The following is a 17,564-nucleotide window of genomic DNA, read 5'->3' as shown; positions in this document are numbered from 1 at the left end:
TATTTTGGTAATTTTTTAGGTTTTGGGGTATTTTGGTCATTTTTTGGGTTTCGGGGGTATTTTGGCCATTTTTTGGGTTTTGAGGGTATTTTGGCTATTTTTTGGGTTTTGGAAGTATTTTGGTCATTTTTTTGGTTTCGGGGGTATTTTGGTAATTTTTTGGGTTTTAGAGGTATTTTAGTAATTTTTAGGTTTTGGTTTTGATGGTATTTTGGTCATTTTTTTGGGTTTTGAGGGTATTTTAGTCATTTTTTGGGTTTTGGGGGTATTTTGGTCATTTTTAGGTTTTGGGGGGTATTTTGGTAATTTTTAGGTTTCAAGGGTATTTTGGTCATTTTTTGAGTTTTGGGGGGTATTTTGGTCATTTTAGTGGTTTTTAAGCATATTTGGTGATTTTAGAGATATCAGGGGTATTTTGGTCATTTTAGAGGTTTCATGGGTATTTTGGGATATTTTTAGAGATTTTTGGGATAATTTTGGATGTCCAAGGGTATATTGGTAATTTTGGAAGTTTAGGGGTATTTGCATCATTTTAGGTATTTATGGGTATTTTGGAGGTCAAGAGGGTATTCAAGTAGTTTTAGAGGTATTTGGGTCATATTGGGTTAAATGGGTGGGTTACTAATTAAATGGGTTGGGTTGGTAATGGATAATTAATTTATATATAAACGGGTCATAAATGGATAATTATACACCCAACCCATCTATGACCCAACCCATTTATGACCCAACCCGCCCATTTGCCACCCCTAGCCTATTGCCTCGTCCTAGTCAAAGAGGGGCTTATGGCGGTTGGCAGCAATAGTAGTTGAGAACCGATGCTTGGAATGAAGAGAAACACAAAAATGGATTGTAATATGGATACTTGTAGTTTTCTTATTTATTTTGAAGAGGAACGACTCAAGTTGAAATTTTGGTTTGAGAAAAAAAGATTAGAAAAAAAATTGTGAAACAAATTATATCCTAAAAGATTATTTAGCATGAATTATATAGAAAACAATTTAGCTTTAAGCAGGGCACTTGAGTTTGCCTCATTTATTATGCCTCAAGCAAAGTACATTCTTGAGCAAGGAATATGGGTGACTCCATTCCATTCACAAAGGTACATAAATATGCTCCATATATCATATGGAGTATACCAGTCCTCTTAGAATTCTTATTTCATAGTCTAACTTTCTATGAAAGACTTGCTTTCCAATCCCTGGTAGAAAAAACTTTCATTGAATTTTGGCACTGTAAATTTGCGGTAAAGAACTGGTTTACCGGGTGACAATAATTCTGGCAGTGGTTCAAAGTAATTAGATCGAATTGGCTTGAGTCCCCACGTTGAAAAATGCCACTATTGATATATGAGGCTTTTTAGATGTCTAAGCCAAAACACGACGCTCTATGCTTACTGTTGATGCTCATTTTGGGAAAAGCCCAACATCATGAAGAAGCAAAGCAATATTGGCAGGAAAGAGTTAGCAGGATTAAGAGAAAATCCATTTAAGCCCAATTTGCAGGAATAATGGGTCATAGGCCCATAAAGTAAACAAAAGGGTCTTGAGGAAAGCAAATGGACCCAAAGGAGCCCAAAGAAAGTAGTAAACCCATGGGCATTATATGATGTAGAACAGTAAGAATGGGTCACAACAGGCCCGAAGTAATGAATTAAGAAAGTAAGGGGTTGGTGGAAAGCCCATGAACCCCAAGGATGAAGGATATGGTAACTGGGTCAGGGAAGCTCAAAAGAGTTAATAAAAGCCCATGAGAATGCAGAACTAGAAAATGGGCTAAAGATGCCCAAGGATAGCAAATGGGCCGAGGATGCCCAAGGTGAAAGAAATGGGCCAAAGGAGCCCACAAGCAATGTAGTGGGTCAAGAAAGCCCAAAGTAGCATGAGTATGAACCTAATGACCATACTGGGTCATTGTAACCAATTGAGAAAAGAGTATACGAAAGAGGCCCAACAAGCATGGATCAAATAGCGCCGCAACAGGAATAACAAAATGGCATGGTAGGAATACTGGCAAGCCAACGGGAGGAGCAAACAGTGGGCTAAAAAGGAGAAAAGCCCATAATCAAGAAAGGCCCAGCCCTTGGAGGAAGCAAGCCATAAAGAGGGGAGGATCAGAAAACATTTCACGCCATAAGAAGTCAAGAATGAGCAGCAAAACGCACATACGAACCTTCAGTCCACGGCAAACGCATAAGCAACAAACAAGTTTTGGACATACACGGAAATGGAGTACGCACAAGGCCTAGGCACCACCAACCTGTACCCAGCCAATACAAGAGTGGTGGGTCATGGGTCAAAGGTAAGAGAGGGTATGGTCTGGCTGTAGGGAGAAGGGTAAGCCTATTTTGGGGTTCCCGCTTAAACTCTTTTGGGGGAAATATCCTACTGGGATGACATGCCACCCAAAAGAAAGAAGGATGAGCTGGAACCACTAGGTGGCTGCCATGATGGATAGTAAGAGAGAATGCCACGGTGAACAAGCAAACAAAACAATTTTCTTTGTCTAGTAATGAGCAGTGGCATAGTCAGCACAGGTAAGTGGTGATAGCTGGGCAGCTAACAAACCAATAGGTGGTCGGAAGGACATCCAAATCCAGACAAAAGTAGTTAAAGGGTAAAATGGTAAAACCAGTCACGACAAACAGTATATAAAGGGCCCTCGCCGTGCACAGTATCAGCATCGCAATAGTAGCAACCACTAGGAGAGAATTACAGCACCACCATCACCATAAAACTACACGAGAAAGCTCTAAGAAAGAAAGAAAAGAGGGGGAAAGGACTAAAGTAAAAAAAGGGAAAAAAAAAAGAAAAGAAAAAGAGAATCAGGAAGAGAAATAGAGAGTGTGAAATGGCATGCATGCACCAATTGACTAATTCATTCTCTCCCTCTAAAAGCCTACCCTCTGTTGAGGATAAAGGATTCGTTCGGGCATAAGCCAAAGTGGATAATTTCTATAGCAGGATCCTCCTACGAGGTTACCCACATTGAGGAAGTAGTTCCCTCCTTAGTATTAGTCCCATAACACAATTGAACACAACAGACTAACCTTTTCCTTCCTTAATTTCATTACTTATCGTTATTATTCCCTTTCTTGTCTTTGTAATTTCACTTATAACGTGTTCCTTGTTGCTATATCGTTCTTTTCCTTGTTTTAATTTAGGATCTCTTATTTGTTTGGCTTGGCAGTAAGCACATCTCTTTTATTATTGTTTTATTATATTTATCTGCCATAAATCTTTTGTAATAGTTTCGTTTCATCTAATAGTAAGTGTGTTGCCTTTATTATTGTCCCATTGTATCTGTCTGCCATAACTCTTTTATAGCAGCTTCACCAGCTTCACCTGCCATGGGCATGTGACCAAAGTTTCAAGAAAAAATGGACTGATCCTGACTCTCCTACCCAAAACACTTGGGCCATAGTGTAGCAAAAGGCAGCCTAGCCCAAAGGTGCAAAAAGGCCCACCACATTTATGTAATTATCATTAGAGATTATTTGTTAGAAGATAATTAAATAAAAAATTACAAAATTAGTGAGAACCATGAAAACTTTTTAACGTGTGTGCAAAGAACATGATACAACAAAAACCAAGTGATGCAAGTGTTTTTATTAAATAACATACACACAACCTTCTAATGATGTTTGAATTTGAGAATTTTAAATTAAGGAGATTGATGATTTTTTTTTTTTTTGAGAAATAACAATTTCTTATAATAAATTGAACAACAAAAGATTATTGAAACTACATATATTTGGCATAAATACAATTATTTGCAATTTCATGGATTTGAAATGATATCTTACACTTATTTCAAATCCATCAATCAATTTCATCATTAAAAAAAAACTATTATATCATTTCATACATTATTCAAATCATTTAGACTAAAATTTAAAATTAAAATCTCTCTTTAAATACAATAAGCACAAGCATAGATTATAGGAGCATTATTTCTTATAAATTAATGATTGTTGCAACTTATGATAGTTATACATAGATGCACACATAGAGTGACACAAGATTCTTATTATTATTATTATCTATATATATATAAAACCGAAGCCGTAGAAGCTCCCACAATTTTCCACATCATCATTATTTTTAAATATCAGCATTATAAAACAAAAATTCTGATTTTAATAACTATTTCTCCCCGATACTCCTTCTCCTTCCTTATAAAAACCCGATCAACTCTTTCTCCTCCCATCTTCCTCTATATCACCAGCGCAGCACAATCCAAAACCAAATCAAAACAGTAAACGTAAGCACAGACCCAAACCAAAAGTTTCATCAACTCTTTCTCCTCCCATCTTCCTCTATATCACAAGTGCAGCACAATCCAAAACCAAATCAAAACAGTAAACGTAAGCACAGACCCAAACCAAAAGTTTCTCCAAAAAAAAAAAAAAAAAAAAAAACCCCAAAAAAAACCCATCTCCCTCTTCGTCATCTTCCTCCTTATTCCATCCACCCAGAAACTCCATTAAAACACCTTTGAAATTCCAACGACCCAAAAACTCTATTAAAACACCTCTGAAATTCCAACCACCCAAAAACACCCACTAACAGCAAAACCCATGGCCATCCATGGCTACCCACGACCCCACGGCTACCCACGGCTACCCACAACCCCAAGCCGGTCTGAAGCCACCCACGCCAATCTGAAGCCACCCACGCTGATCTGGAACCACCCTCACCGATTTGAAGCCCACCTGAAGCCCACGCACCCAAAGCCAATCTGAATCCTACCCACCCAAAGCTGATCTTGAGAAGAGAGAGGCTTCACCGTGAGTCATGAGAGGAAGAGAGTAGAAAGTGTGAGAGAAAGAGATGAGAAAAAAAAGAGAGAGGCTTTACCGTGAGCCGTGAGCCGTGAGAGGAAGAGAGTAGAGAGTGTGAGAGAAAGAGATGAGAAAAAAAGAAGAAAATAAGAAGAGAGAGGTGAGAGGAGTCTGAAGTGAGAGGAAGAGGGAAGGAAGAGAGAACACAGAACAGAGAGAAAGAGAAACAGTGAAGGAGATGACATTTATGACACATCACATGCCTTATTATTCACAATACTGCCATTACAACATTTTATAAAAATATATCTTTTAAATAAATAATCAGATAATTATTTTTAAATATTTTAACTTAATAATAATAGTAAATAAATTCTGACATAAAAAAAAGTAGTAACCATATTATTATTGTCTAAAGTCTAATTGAAATGCACCAAAAAAAAATTGCATAGATAGGTGATAGCTTAAACACTTCATTCATTTTTTTTTTTTAATTTAAGTAATAGCTTAAATTCTTCATTCATTATTGGAATTTTTTTCATAATCAATAGTTTTCCCGTGCATCGCACGGGTTAGCGACTAGTTATTATTATTATTATTATTATTATTAAATCATTTATAAAACATAGTCTAGAACCCATTTTGGTATACACCCAAGTTTATATATATATATATATATATATATGTAGGTACTCAAGAATTCTTTGCCTTTGCCTTTGGCTTTTTTGGTTTGATTGCCTTGCCTTGCCTTTGGCTTGAATTCTTTTATCCCACATTGAAAAGATCTCTTTCCTCTTTCTACCTTATAAGGGATGAACCAATGGAGTTAGAGTACCATTAGTTTGGTAACTCCATTGGTTCATCCTTTATAAGGTAGAAAGAGGAAAGAGATCTTTCCAATGTGGGACAAAAGAATTCAAGCTAAAGGCAAGGCAAGGCAATCAAGCCAAAAAAGCCAAAACCAAAGGCAAAGAATTCTTGAGTACCTACAATAAAAAGATCACTAAACTAATGGTACTCTTAACTCCATTGGTTCATCCCTTATAAGGTAGAAAGAGGAAAGAGATCTTTCCAATGTGGGACATAAGAATTCAAACCAAAGGCAAGGCAAGGCAATCAAGCCAAAAAACCCAAAGCCAAAGGCAAAGAATTCTTGAGTACCTACAATATATATATATATATATATATATGAAACTTTAAGGTGACTTTGGTCTTTTGCTCTTCATTAGTTGTATAATAATAATCTGTTAGTTGGCGGATTTGCAATTATTAGCCACCAAATAAGGATGAGAGGCGCCATTAAGCCAAAACACCATTCACTTAAACATCAATTTACTAATATAAAATCGATAGTGACACTTTGTTTGAAACAATTTTTCTCACATCATTCATTTATCATTCAGATAAAGTTTGGTCACAACTCTACTTAATATATTTTTATTGTAGTCATGTTAATTTGGTGGAGTTTTGGCCAAATTTTAGTCTTGTTAATTTTGTCCTTATTAAAATATGTTAAATTTTATTTATTTATTTTATATTATACATACGTCACATGAGTTGTGAGAAAATTAGGAGAAAGTTTGTGTCATTAAATCTTTTGAGTAATGTTCGGATAATATTTTTCACAAACCAAAGCCAGTAGTTATTATAGCTCAGTGGTACAGTACTCTCTTTTATCATGATAATTAGGTTTGAGTCCCATTTCTGTTATACTATCAAATTATATATAAAAAAATATTTCACAATTTTTTTGAGCAAGGTTATCACATGTAATATTTAAGTAGTCTTGAAGCACGGAAAATGATACTCTCTCTCATAGGCGGTAACAATGTAGCAAAAGCAAACTAGCACCACACCAGACGCCACCACCAATCCACTGCAACACTGCCCAATTTTTGGTAATTATATCTAATCTCTTCTTTCTTTTTCTTTTTTGTATGAGAATATTTTATCCCTCTCATATCTGAATCACTAGTGCTTGGTTGATTAACTTAGATTTGATAATTGAAAGAGAGGTAGAGATGAGAGAGCTCCACACAATCGACACTCCACATTCGAAAATAAAAGAGAGAAAGAGACAGGCAGATTCCATCTTTCTCTTTCTCTCTTTAATAAAGCTAAAAGGATATATATATATATATATATATATTTTTTTTTTTTTTAAATAATAGTGGTGAGTCTTGTGACTAACATTGTAACACATCACCCATGGCCATGTGCTATTCTGTCACTTTTGTGCATCTAATAGTATTTTTGGCTGTTAGTGTCTTTACAAAAGAGGTTGTTAGGTTCATGTGTTTCGATATTGTCAAACCGTGTCAAATTATGTGTCTTTTATTGAGTTTTGATGTGTCTTAAAGTTGTAATTGAAGACCAAGTTGAAAACATAAAGTTTGTTCAAGGAAAGGTCAAGAAAAATACATTTTTAGTATGTACCTCGATAGCAGCTCGATAGAAGTTGAAACTTACTGTCTCTTCAATAGCAGTTCGATCTATTGAGATTGTTCTCAGTAGAAACTCGATAGTAGCTCGATCTATTGAGCTTTGCGGATCAACAAAAATCAGCAACACGAAAAAGCTCATAACTTATTCGTTTGAAACCCGAATTGAGATCCATTTGAACTGGTATTTAAAGGACATCATAAGCCATCTACTAGAAGGCTTTTCACAGAGAGAGAGAGAGAGAGAGAGAGAGAGAGAGAGAGAGAGAGAGAGAGAGAGAGAGAGAGAAACACTCTGTTTATGCGGCTAGGGTTTTGTAACCAAGTTTTCTCTATTTCACCAAACCAAAGAGTTTCAAAGTAGATATGAAGATTCCATTGGTGAAGAAGCTCAAGTCATAGCAACCACCACAAACTTGCTACTGTGAGGAAAACTTTCAAGAGGTTTTTGAAGTTAATTGGAGGTTCCGATTGTGATTATGGGTGGAGCATTCATATATTGAAGAGTTCAGAGGTTTTGAAGCGATAGAAAGTTTCTGCTATAAGTTCATCTACTAGGATTGTAGAGTTTAGGGCCAAAAGTTTTATACTAGATCTGAAACTTCTCTTTATTATAGTGGATTGCATTTTGGGAAAGTTTTCTCCTAGGTTTTTTTATTGTGAAACTAGTTTGTTTCATTGGTTTTCCTAGATCATCATATCTTGTCTTATTTATTATTCCACTATGCATGATATTGACAAGATATTGATGTTTGTTTGTTTGAACAAGGATTATTCATAATAGATCTAATTAACAACTTGGGTTTAAAATTTGTTAATTTTATCAACCGAGGTCTAAATTTCCCAACAGAAGTTTTTTTTGGTAAATAATTAAAGAGATTATTTGCAACTTTGAAATTTATTGGTTAGTTGTTAAGCATTTGTGAGCATAGTGTTTGTCTATTATGTGTAATGATGTTATTTATTGAAAGGGACATCGATGTGAAAATTAGTACGAATTCAATCATAGATGATTTCAAAGATTTAAAAAAAAAAACGGCGAGTTCCATTTTCATAAATAATTTCATTGTAATATATTAAAAAATAATAATTTTGTGTATTTATCTTTGTTGATGGTTTACTAATACTAAATGAATGCTTATTTGGATTTTCATATATATATCATAAATAATTTCATTGTAATATATTAAAAAATAATAATTTTGTGTATTTATCTTTGTTGATGGTTTACTAATGCTAAATGAATGCTTATTTGGATTTTCATATATATATATATATATATATTTTTTTTTTTTTCATATATATATATATATATATAATACTTAAAAATTTTCCATACAGATGTGCTCCGCGACTCATGGAGAATTATTATAGTTCTAATATAGGTTTAAATCTGGTGCTGGATTGAAAGTCATCCCACTACATTATCTTTTAATGGATTAAACCTCATTAATGTGTTTTTTTCTTAATTAATTATATATATATATATATATATGATTTTTTAAGCATAAATACTAGTACACGTCACTTATTGCACACAAGTGTATACACACTCTTTTTGCACTGGAATCATGACTATATATTTGTTTGCAATAAGTGGTGTGAAATAAACACCACCTCTTTTTTTTTAATGAACTTTTAATTTGTATCTTAATTCTTATCCAATAACAAATACAAAAATATAAAAAGCACTCGAATGTAGTCGATCAGGACTGGGAATTAGGGGGTGGATCTATTGTTGGTTGCATGTGGTGGCTTCGGCCCCTAGCTTTGTGGCTATTGTTTAAATTTTTTTAAAGGACTAAGTTGTTTGTTTTGAGTAAAATTGGTTGATTGCAGTTAATTGTTTTTGTTTTGCTATTGGTAATATTTGTTGTTGAGTTAATATTTTTGGACTAGTATATTTTATTTTAGATTTTAGATCTATATTTTTCTTTAATGGCCTTTAAAAGGAGGAAGATGATAGAAATACTAATTTTTTTACAAATTGATGAAGTAATGAGTGGTATTAGTAAGTAAAATAGTGATGTAAGTGGTGGGCCCATATACGAATCAATAAGAATTTGTTACCTCAATAGTTTATAAATATGTTGTAGAAAAGTTTGTGGTTGTAATATTACTCTTAAAAGAATTACTAATATTATTAAAGAGGCAAAGTGTAAATTTTATAGAACAAAATTACTAAATTAGTACTTGTATATATATTAGTATTTTTTTTATTAAAGGAAAATTGTATTTTTTTAGAGTAATGTTAGGACCACAACTTTTATTACAACTTGCTCAAGTGGCAAGTTGTAACAAAAATTGTGGTTCTAGCATTGTCATTCTGCTTGGATCACTTGTCAATGCATCTGACTTCGCCAGTGTTAAGTCTCAATCCATGCTTGTTCACACAAATTTAAAGTCATTGTTTTCGTTTCTAGAACATTAACATCATTGTTGACACCATCCTGTATTGATATATAATAAGTAGTGGTGGTCCCGGTGGACGCTAGTAAAAGTGAGATCTAAGAGCATTAGAGCATCCACATCCGGATCTCATATCTCATCTTATTTTACCATTCCAAATATCAATTATACCATACCATTTTACAATACACCCAACATCCCAACTTTTATTTTCCTATTCTACTTATTAAAATAATATTTCTACACAATAAAATAATATATCCCACAATTACCATCATTTACAATAAAACACATTATTTATTCTTTCTCTCTCTTTATTTCTATTCAACAACCACAATCACCACCACCGCCGCACTACACACACCTGACACCGCCACCGCCACCGCCACCACTAGCAGCAACCCATAATCTACCGTCAACACCAAAAAAAAAAAAAAAACCCACTCCGCCACCCACTAACCCAAAACCCACTCCGACGAAGCCACAAACACCCACCCCACCGTCGGCCCACCAGCCACAACTACTTCCACCACCTCCACCATCGGCCCACCAGCCACAACCACAAACCCCAGTAGCTGAACCAAAAAAAAAAAAAACACAATCCAACGGCAACATAGCACAGCCAAATCCAGCCAAATCAAAATCAAAATCAAAATCCAAAATCAAAATCAAAATCCAAAATCCAAAATCAAACCCATCTGTTCTCACCAAAACCCAAACCCATCTGTTCTCATCGGCAGCGATGGCGAGAGAGAGAGGATCACCCGTCTCCGTCTGGATTCATCCCAAACCCGTCATCATCATCATCATCTTCGACCCAAACGCCAAACGCCAAACACCACCCAAATGCCAACCCAAACACCACCCAAATTCGACCCAAACGCCGGAAACCCACGACCTCCACGCCTCCACCATAGCTTTTCTGATCGAGCCTCCACGCCGTTTCCTCCATTCCGTTGAAGAAGAGAGAGCAGGAAGAAGAGAAAGCAGAAAGAAAGAGAGAGAAAAGAAAGAGAAAAAATGAGAGAGGAGAGAGAAATTTACCTGGATAAATGAGAGAGGAGAGAGAAATGAGAGTATTAAATTTTTTTTTTTTTATACCATTCAGCTACAGTACCATCTTACATTTGAGATGGTACTGTAGCTAAATCTCAAAAAAATTTTGGCATATTGCATATGGCCTTCCCATTGTTGAGCAGTTTTGGGGCTTAAATGCCAAATGTTCCTAATATTTGGCATATACAAACCCCACTGCTGATGCTCTTAGCATTGGAGAATGCTAATGCCAAATCTAAGGGAAATTTGGCATTTTAAGCTCCAAAACCATCTACATCAGAGAATTGTATACCCAAGAATTGCAATTTTTTTTTTACAATACTGCTATAGTGCAATTCTACATGTAGAATTGCACTGTAGCAGTATTGTAAAAAATAAATAATATTTTATCTCTGACTCTCTCTCCTCTGTCTCTCATCTCTCTCATTATTTCTGTTCTCTTCTCTCTCTTCCTTCTCTGTTTCTCCATCTACTCTCTCATCTCTGAAGCTTCATCGCCATCCCCTGGGTTTTGGATTTTGGAGGTTGGATCAACGTGGATCGGCGAGCTAAGTTTGGATCGATGGGCTGGGATTGGTTGATAGTGGGTTTGAAACGATGGATCTGTTGATCGGTGGGTGGATTGGTTGGGTTGATCATCGGTAGCTCCGATGGTGGCTTCGGTGATGATTTTTTTTTTTGAATGGGTTTGCTCCGGTGGTTCCAGTGACGATTTTTTTTTGAATGGGTTTGCTCCGGTGATGATTTTTTTTGAATGGGTTTGAATGGGTTTGCTACGGTGATGATTTTTTTTTGAATGAGTTTGAATGGGTTTGCTCCAGTGATGATTTTTTTGATTGGTGGCCTGGGTTTCAAATCGGCGGCGTGGGTTTCTGATTGGTGGCTTGGGTTTGTTGATCAGTGGCTTGGGTGGTGGGTGCAGTGGCCGTTGTTGGCTCCAACTGGTTTGATGGTTTGTGCGTGTGGCTCTGTTGATGGTTTGATGGTTTGTGTTTGTGTGTGTGTGGCTTTGTTGATGGTTTGTGTTTGTGTGTGTGTGGCTTTGTGTGTGTGGTGATTGGTTTGGATAGGTTGATCAGTGTATCATGAGTGTGTGTGTGTGGCTCTGTGGGTTGAATCGGTGCTAGAGTTTGAGAGAGAAAGAGAGGAATAAAAATGACTGTTGGAAAGCCTAGGAAAATAGGACTGAAAAACGGTTGGAAAGAAATGATAAAGAAAGGGTAAAAAATAATATTTTAATAAAAATAGAGTTTTGAGATGCTGGAGGTATTGTAAAATGGTATGGTATAATGATAAAGTGGCTTTTTAGAATGGTAAAATAGAGTAGCATTGGAATTTTCCAATGCTGATGCTCTAAGTACGAGTGATTTTGCGCTACTCACAAAATATTCTGTCCATAATTCTAGATACATAACATTATTCATCATTATTGATATAGTCTATTGTTATTGGTTCAAATAGAAATATTGTTAAAATTTGCCTCAAATTCTTAATTAATTTTCTTTGACATCTTATAAATAGACATTATTGCAAAAGGTTTGATAACTTTTACTCAATAGTCTTCTCATATGTAGGGAGGAGAAGTCTGTTAGAAGAATATAGAGTTGGTTTCTTCGAATAATAATTTGGAAAATTTTTTGGGTTGAAAGATACTTATGTGTTGAGAATTTGTTTGTTTGTGAGTATGAGAGAATAATTGGGTGTATTGGGGTTTTGGGATTGTGAATTTGTGCGTGTAAGAATTGTAAATTAGTTTGTGTTTGTGAGAGGTTTCATTTTTGTTAGTGAGGATTGTTTGTGTGAGTTGCGAATGTTGTGAGGTTTGATTAAGTGTTGTAATTCATATCATTCATAATAAATTTTGGTTGGTGTTAGTGTGGATATTTTATTTTGTTGTTCGTATGAATGAGATTCCACTTACCCCAAATAACAACAATTATAGTAGAGCTTCCGCTATCGCAAAACATATACCTACTCTCTCATCCTCGGGTTGTTACTATCTTATGATTCTTATTCTAATTTTTTTTTTTTTGGGCTGAATACTCATGGGTTTTATTACACAAAACAAGCTAGGGACTCGTTTCCATCTGCAAATCCTTCGGAGACCATAAGGTCCAGAATTTCTGAGATAGAAATGGCTCCTTCGCGTTTTCAAAACAAAGCCCATATTTCTAGCAATAGTGTGGGCTAAGGAATTACAGAGTCTAGGTACACGCTGGGCATGCCAACAATTCCTAGTACACAAAAGAGATCAAATGTCTGTTATTACGTAGTCAATGGCCCAGTTGGGTTTTCAAATAGAACTTTGAATAGACTCAGTGACATTCACACCATCACCCTCTATCATTACATATTGTGAGCCCAAAAGACAGCTCTTTGGTAAGCCAACAGAGCTGCTTTAGCTTAGCTTCAGCGCCATCAGTTCGGATTGAGATAATATTAGCAATGCGATTGCGACATATGATAGCAGCACATGCTTTGTTGGCCAGCCAGAGCTGCATCGAAATTGGCATCCAAATTATTAGGCCCCAGTTTAGTGTAGCATACTGACTGCAAAGTTCCTACTTTCCTATTGTTCAGGTACACCAAGGCTCTCTTCTAGAATCTGGATTGATAACCATCTTCACCCAATTCTCCACGGACGTTATCTTTTACTCCTCAAGTCTCAAGGGCCACAGGGATAGCTAGGGACCAAGCAAACGGGGCACTCAAGTATTTGGTTCTCTAAGGACTCACGGGTTGCATCACATAATATGTAGATTAGGCTTTTAATTGGAAATCTTGAGTAGGCTTTTGAGTGGAAATATTTTCCAAACCAATTTCCAGAGAATATTCTTTAGCCTATCTTGTATCTTCTGATCCCAAAGTTTCTTCTAAGCTATATTCTAATTTCTACCTAATACCCGGAAGAATATCTCAAGATAAGAGAAAGAAATCCAGTCACAATTTCAGTAACTTTTGACAGAAACTTGTGACTTGATTTCTTGTTTAGTGAGATTTGGCTTTGTTATGGAGAAGAAACAAAGATGATCTTTATTCCATTTACATGGATTTTTTTTTTTTTTTTTTTTTGAAAAATCTACATGCATGGTTTTTTTTATATAGTGAAGATTATATTGATGGATCCTTTACGGTGTGAGTTTATGTATTGATATAGTGTTTACTGTTTAGATTTAATACTCAACCTTGGTTGCTTGAGAGTTGAAGTAGTAGAGTTTACAATAAATATAAAAGGTGGAACACATGACCGTATTCAAAAAACACCTAATAATTAGTTAATTACCCTTATATAATAGTGACTAGTGAGAGCCGTCAAAATTAGGATGACAATCTTACTATCCATCTACAATTCAAAGATTACCCAAATCTAAAAACCCAATAAAAACCCATTATTCAAGCTCTAATTGTACCATGAACTAAACATTACCATACCCAGCCCATGGCCACCATTCTTTGTTTTTTTATTTATTAATGGGTTAAACACACTTTTTTATGCTCTTCCGCCTTAATGATTCCATCAATAATGCAAAGCCTCCCATGTCTGCTGGACCTAGTCATCACCAATATGGAATGCCTTGCGGTCCTCCTGGAGGTCCAAATAGTGAAAACCAGACAGAGTGGAACCCATTATATTTTTGGGTGCTTTTAGCTATAATTGGATAGCAAACGTTCATCTTATACCTTTCTTATTTGGAACAGGTACCCTCATATTGAAATTGGTTCAAGAAAAAAAATTTGTGAAACAAAATATAGCCTAAATGGCTATTAGCATGAATTCTGTCTGGAGTGAGGAAGCAATTTAGCTTGAAGCAAAGTACATATAGTTTGCCTCATTTATTATGCCTTAAGCAAAGTACATTCTTAGGCAAGGAATGGGTCACTCCATTCCACTCACATAGGTAACGGAAATAAGCAACATGCATCATATTGACTTTATTGTCATTGCCTTTTTTTAGTATTCTCAATTCACAATCTTGACTTTTTTAAGGAAGTACTTGCTATCCAATCCCTTACTATAAAAACTTTCAAGGAATTCTGTCATCGTGGATTTGCGGTAAATAGCTGGTTTATCGGATGACAATATTTCTGGTAAAGGTTCAAAACCCGCATTAGTGTTCATGTTGAAAAATGCCACAGCTGAGATACGTGGCTCCTTAGATGCCTTAGCCAAAACACGATGTTCCACACTAACGTAATTGTCATTTGAAATTATCTGTCAAAAAATAATTAAATAAAAAATTAGTGAGCCCCATGACAAAACTTTTTAACGTGTGCAGAGAACATCGCAAAACAAAAACCAAGTGATGCGAGTGTTTTTATTGTATCCAATGAACAAAATTTTGACATTTGAATTTGAGGATTTTAAATTAAGGGATTTGAAGAAAATTTTCTTATTATAAACACATGATTGTTTTAACTTTAGATATCCACAGAACCTAGGATAAAAAATGGTTAAAAACTAGTTTATACTCTAATCCAAAGTAGTTTATAAGGAAAAAGAAAATAGTTATACCTGAATGATGTCACCAATGTTGATGGTCAATGCTCCAGGGATAGGCTCTACATCCACCCACTCATCACAATGCTTCACTTGCAACCCTCCCACTTGGTTCTGCAACAACACAGTGAATCCTGAATCTGTGTGAGGTTTTAGCCCCACCGTCAGATCTGGCTGTGGACAATACGGATAGCAGTGTCCAACAAGCAGCCTAGCATCAAAAAACCCCAACTTCTTAAACCTCTCAGCCTCCACACCCAACCCTTCTGACAGTAACTCCAACAAAATCTCAGCCACCTTTGATGAATGCGATTCCCACGCAGCCATCTCTTTCTTACAAATCTCTGGAATATCCTCCTCCTTTCCACGCTTTTCCTCTGGGGCCGTCCAAATCGTGAGCGAGTCATGCCAGGTCGCAACTTTGGCTCGGTACAAGTCATAGTTGCTCTGGTACATAACCCCTTGCTTATCGTTGTCACGGTTATAGAGTTTGGCCTTGACCTCGTGGGGTTGGTCATGGAAGGCTTTGATTGCGTCAATGATTTCGTTTAGGACTGACAAAGGTACCCCATGGTTGATGACTTGGAAGAAGCCCCATGAGGAAGTGGCTTCTCTGATTTGCTCCACAAGTTGGTGTCGTTTGGTGGGGACGTTCAAGTTGGAAAGGTCGATTAAAGGTATTGCTTTTTTGGTGTGAGAGGTGGGTTTTTTGAGAGTGGAGAGAACCTCAGGTGGGTGAATGAACATATTGGGTATTGAGGTAATGCCAGATTCAGCGAGGCCCTTGACACCCATCTTGGATTCTTCAAATTCCTTGAACTCTTTCGCAAGGTCATAGGTGGGAGTAGCGGCAATATGATCAGTAGCTGCCATGGTTTTTGCTCAGTGAAGTGTTTGTAGGGAGTCTGGTGAGTGTTGATTGTAATTGAATGAATGTGTATTGAGCAAGGATACGGACACCGAAATTTATAGTGGTTGAGAGGTGTCGTTTATGGAGAATTGTCAATTATAGTCCAAATACAGATCACTGTCCTTGTCTGGTTGAAATCCGACTGAACTTTCAATACATGCATTGAAAATATCGTCCACCTACCTTTTTTGTATGAGTTATTTTGCGGTGTATGGTGGAAGAATTTGAGTAATGTTGTTTGGATGTTTTTGATATATGTATGAGTGAAAAAATATGTGAAAAAATATATGAAAAAGTATGTAATGTTGTTTAAAATGCTCAAAAGTGTGTTCACAATTTTTACCGCCTCATATGATCAATTCTAAATGGTGGAGATGTAAACTCACATCTAACACTATTTTTTATTAACTACTCACAACTTATCAATGTAATGAGTTGTGACAACTATTAAAGAGTTGTTATCTTAATATTATTTTCTAGGAATTTATAAATTGTTATTTATGACTTTCAAATCAACACATTACACTCTCTTTTTTTACCTCTTATAGTTAGCCACGTTATATAGGAGAGGAAAAATGTTGTAGAATTGATTGATCTTGGAATTTTTCTTTTCGTATATCTTAGTGGATAAATCTCATTCACATATTTGTTTGTTTTTAATCTCATCCACATTTTTCTTTTTTTTTTTTATTGGTATTTTTTTTTTTTTTGAAACTTTTTGTATCTAATCCAGGATATAGAAAGTTCAAAAGCACGTGGACGACAGTCAATATATCTTGGTAGTGTAAAGTTTTTTCTTTTGTTTTGTTGAGAAAGTGGTAGTGTAAGGTCGTTGTCGATATACTATAAAAAATTAAAATAGAGAAAAACTATCGATACCCTATGTTTATGAAATATATATTTAATAGTTTTATGAAAAAAGAAAAAATAATTGATTTATTATTATTATAATTTTTTACATTTCTTATAAAAGTAATATCAACACTTTCTTTACATAATCAATTAACAAAATGCTCTAAGTACATCCGTTAATAGAATCCATGAAAATATTGTCAGTGATCTAAGATAAAAGTGAGATTTAAGTAAGTTATTTTGCCCTAATCACAAAAATCATGTCCATGCTCTTGAGCATACAACATTATTTATCATTTTTTTTGAAAGTTTTATTTATTTCTTTCTTTATCATTATTTGTCACGCCCTGAACCCAATTATAAAGATAGGCACGTGACAACTGCCACACGCTTATAAAGTAAGCACCAAACAAGTGTGCAAAGCCTTCTTAGCAACTAAAATTTATTCTCAAAAATTAAATCAAATAAATCCAAAATACTTCAACAATTTCTTTATGAATAGATCTCCAATAATTTAATAGGAACAAAATCCAAACCTCATGTACATAATGCCAATTGACCAATAAATATAAAACTATTAGAAGACCATCAAATCCCAAAATCACTAAGCTTCTT

At 35.4% G+C, this 17,564-nt stretch overlaps 1 protein-coding gene across 1 annotated transcript; it reads right to left on the bottom strand.

The window, feature by feature from the left end:
• Positions 1–14,487: 14,487 nt before the first annotated feature.
• On the bottom strand, positions 14,488–16,139 carry LOC126732370 (1-aminocyclopropane-1-carboxylate oxidase homolog 6-like). Its single transcript, XM_050435165.1, has 2 exons — positions 15,203–16,139; positions 14,488–14,902 (listed from the first exon to the last, which is right to left on the bottom strand). Exons 1-2 carry the CDS (start codon positions 16,058–16,060, stop codon positions 14,651–14,653), a joined length of 1,110 nt encoding a protein of 369 aa, XP_050291122.1. The 5' UTR covers positions 16,061–16,139; the 3' UTR covers positions 14,488–14,650.
• Between the last annotated feature and the right edge of the window lie 1,425 nt (positions 16,140–17,564).

This window comes from Quercus robur, chromosome 6, assembly GCF_932294415.1.
Source record: "Quercus robur chromosome 6, dhQueRobu3.1, whole genome shotgun sequence".
NCBI classification, from domain to species: domain Eukaryota; kingdom Viridiplantae; phylum Streptophyta; class Magnoliopsida; order Fagales; family Fagaceae; genus Quercus; species Quercus robur.
This window is presented reverse-complemented; position numbering and strand designations above follow the sequence as displayed.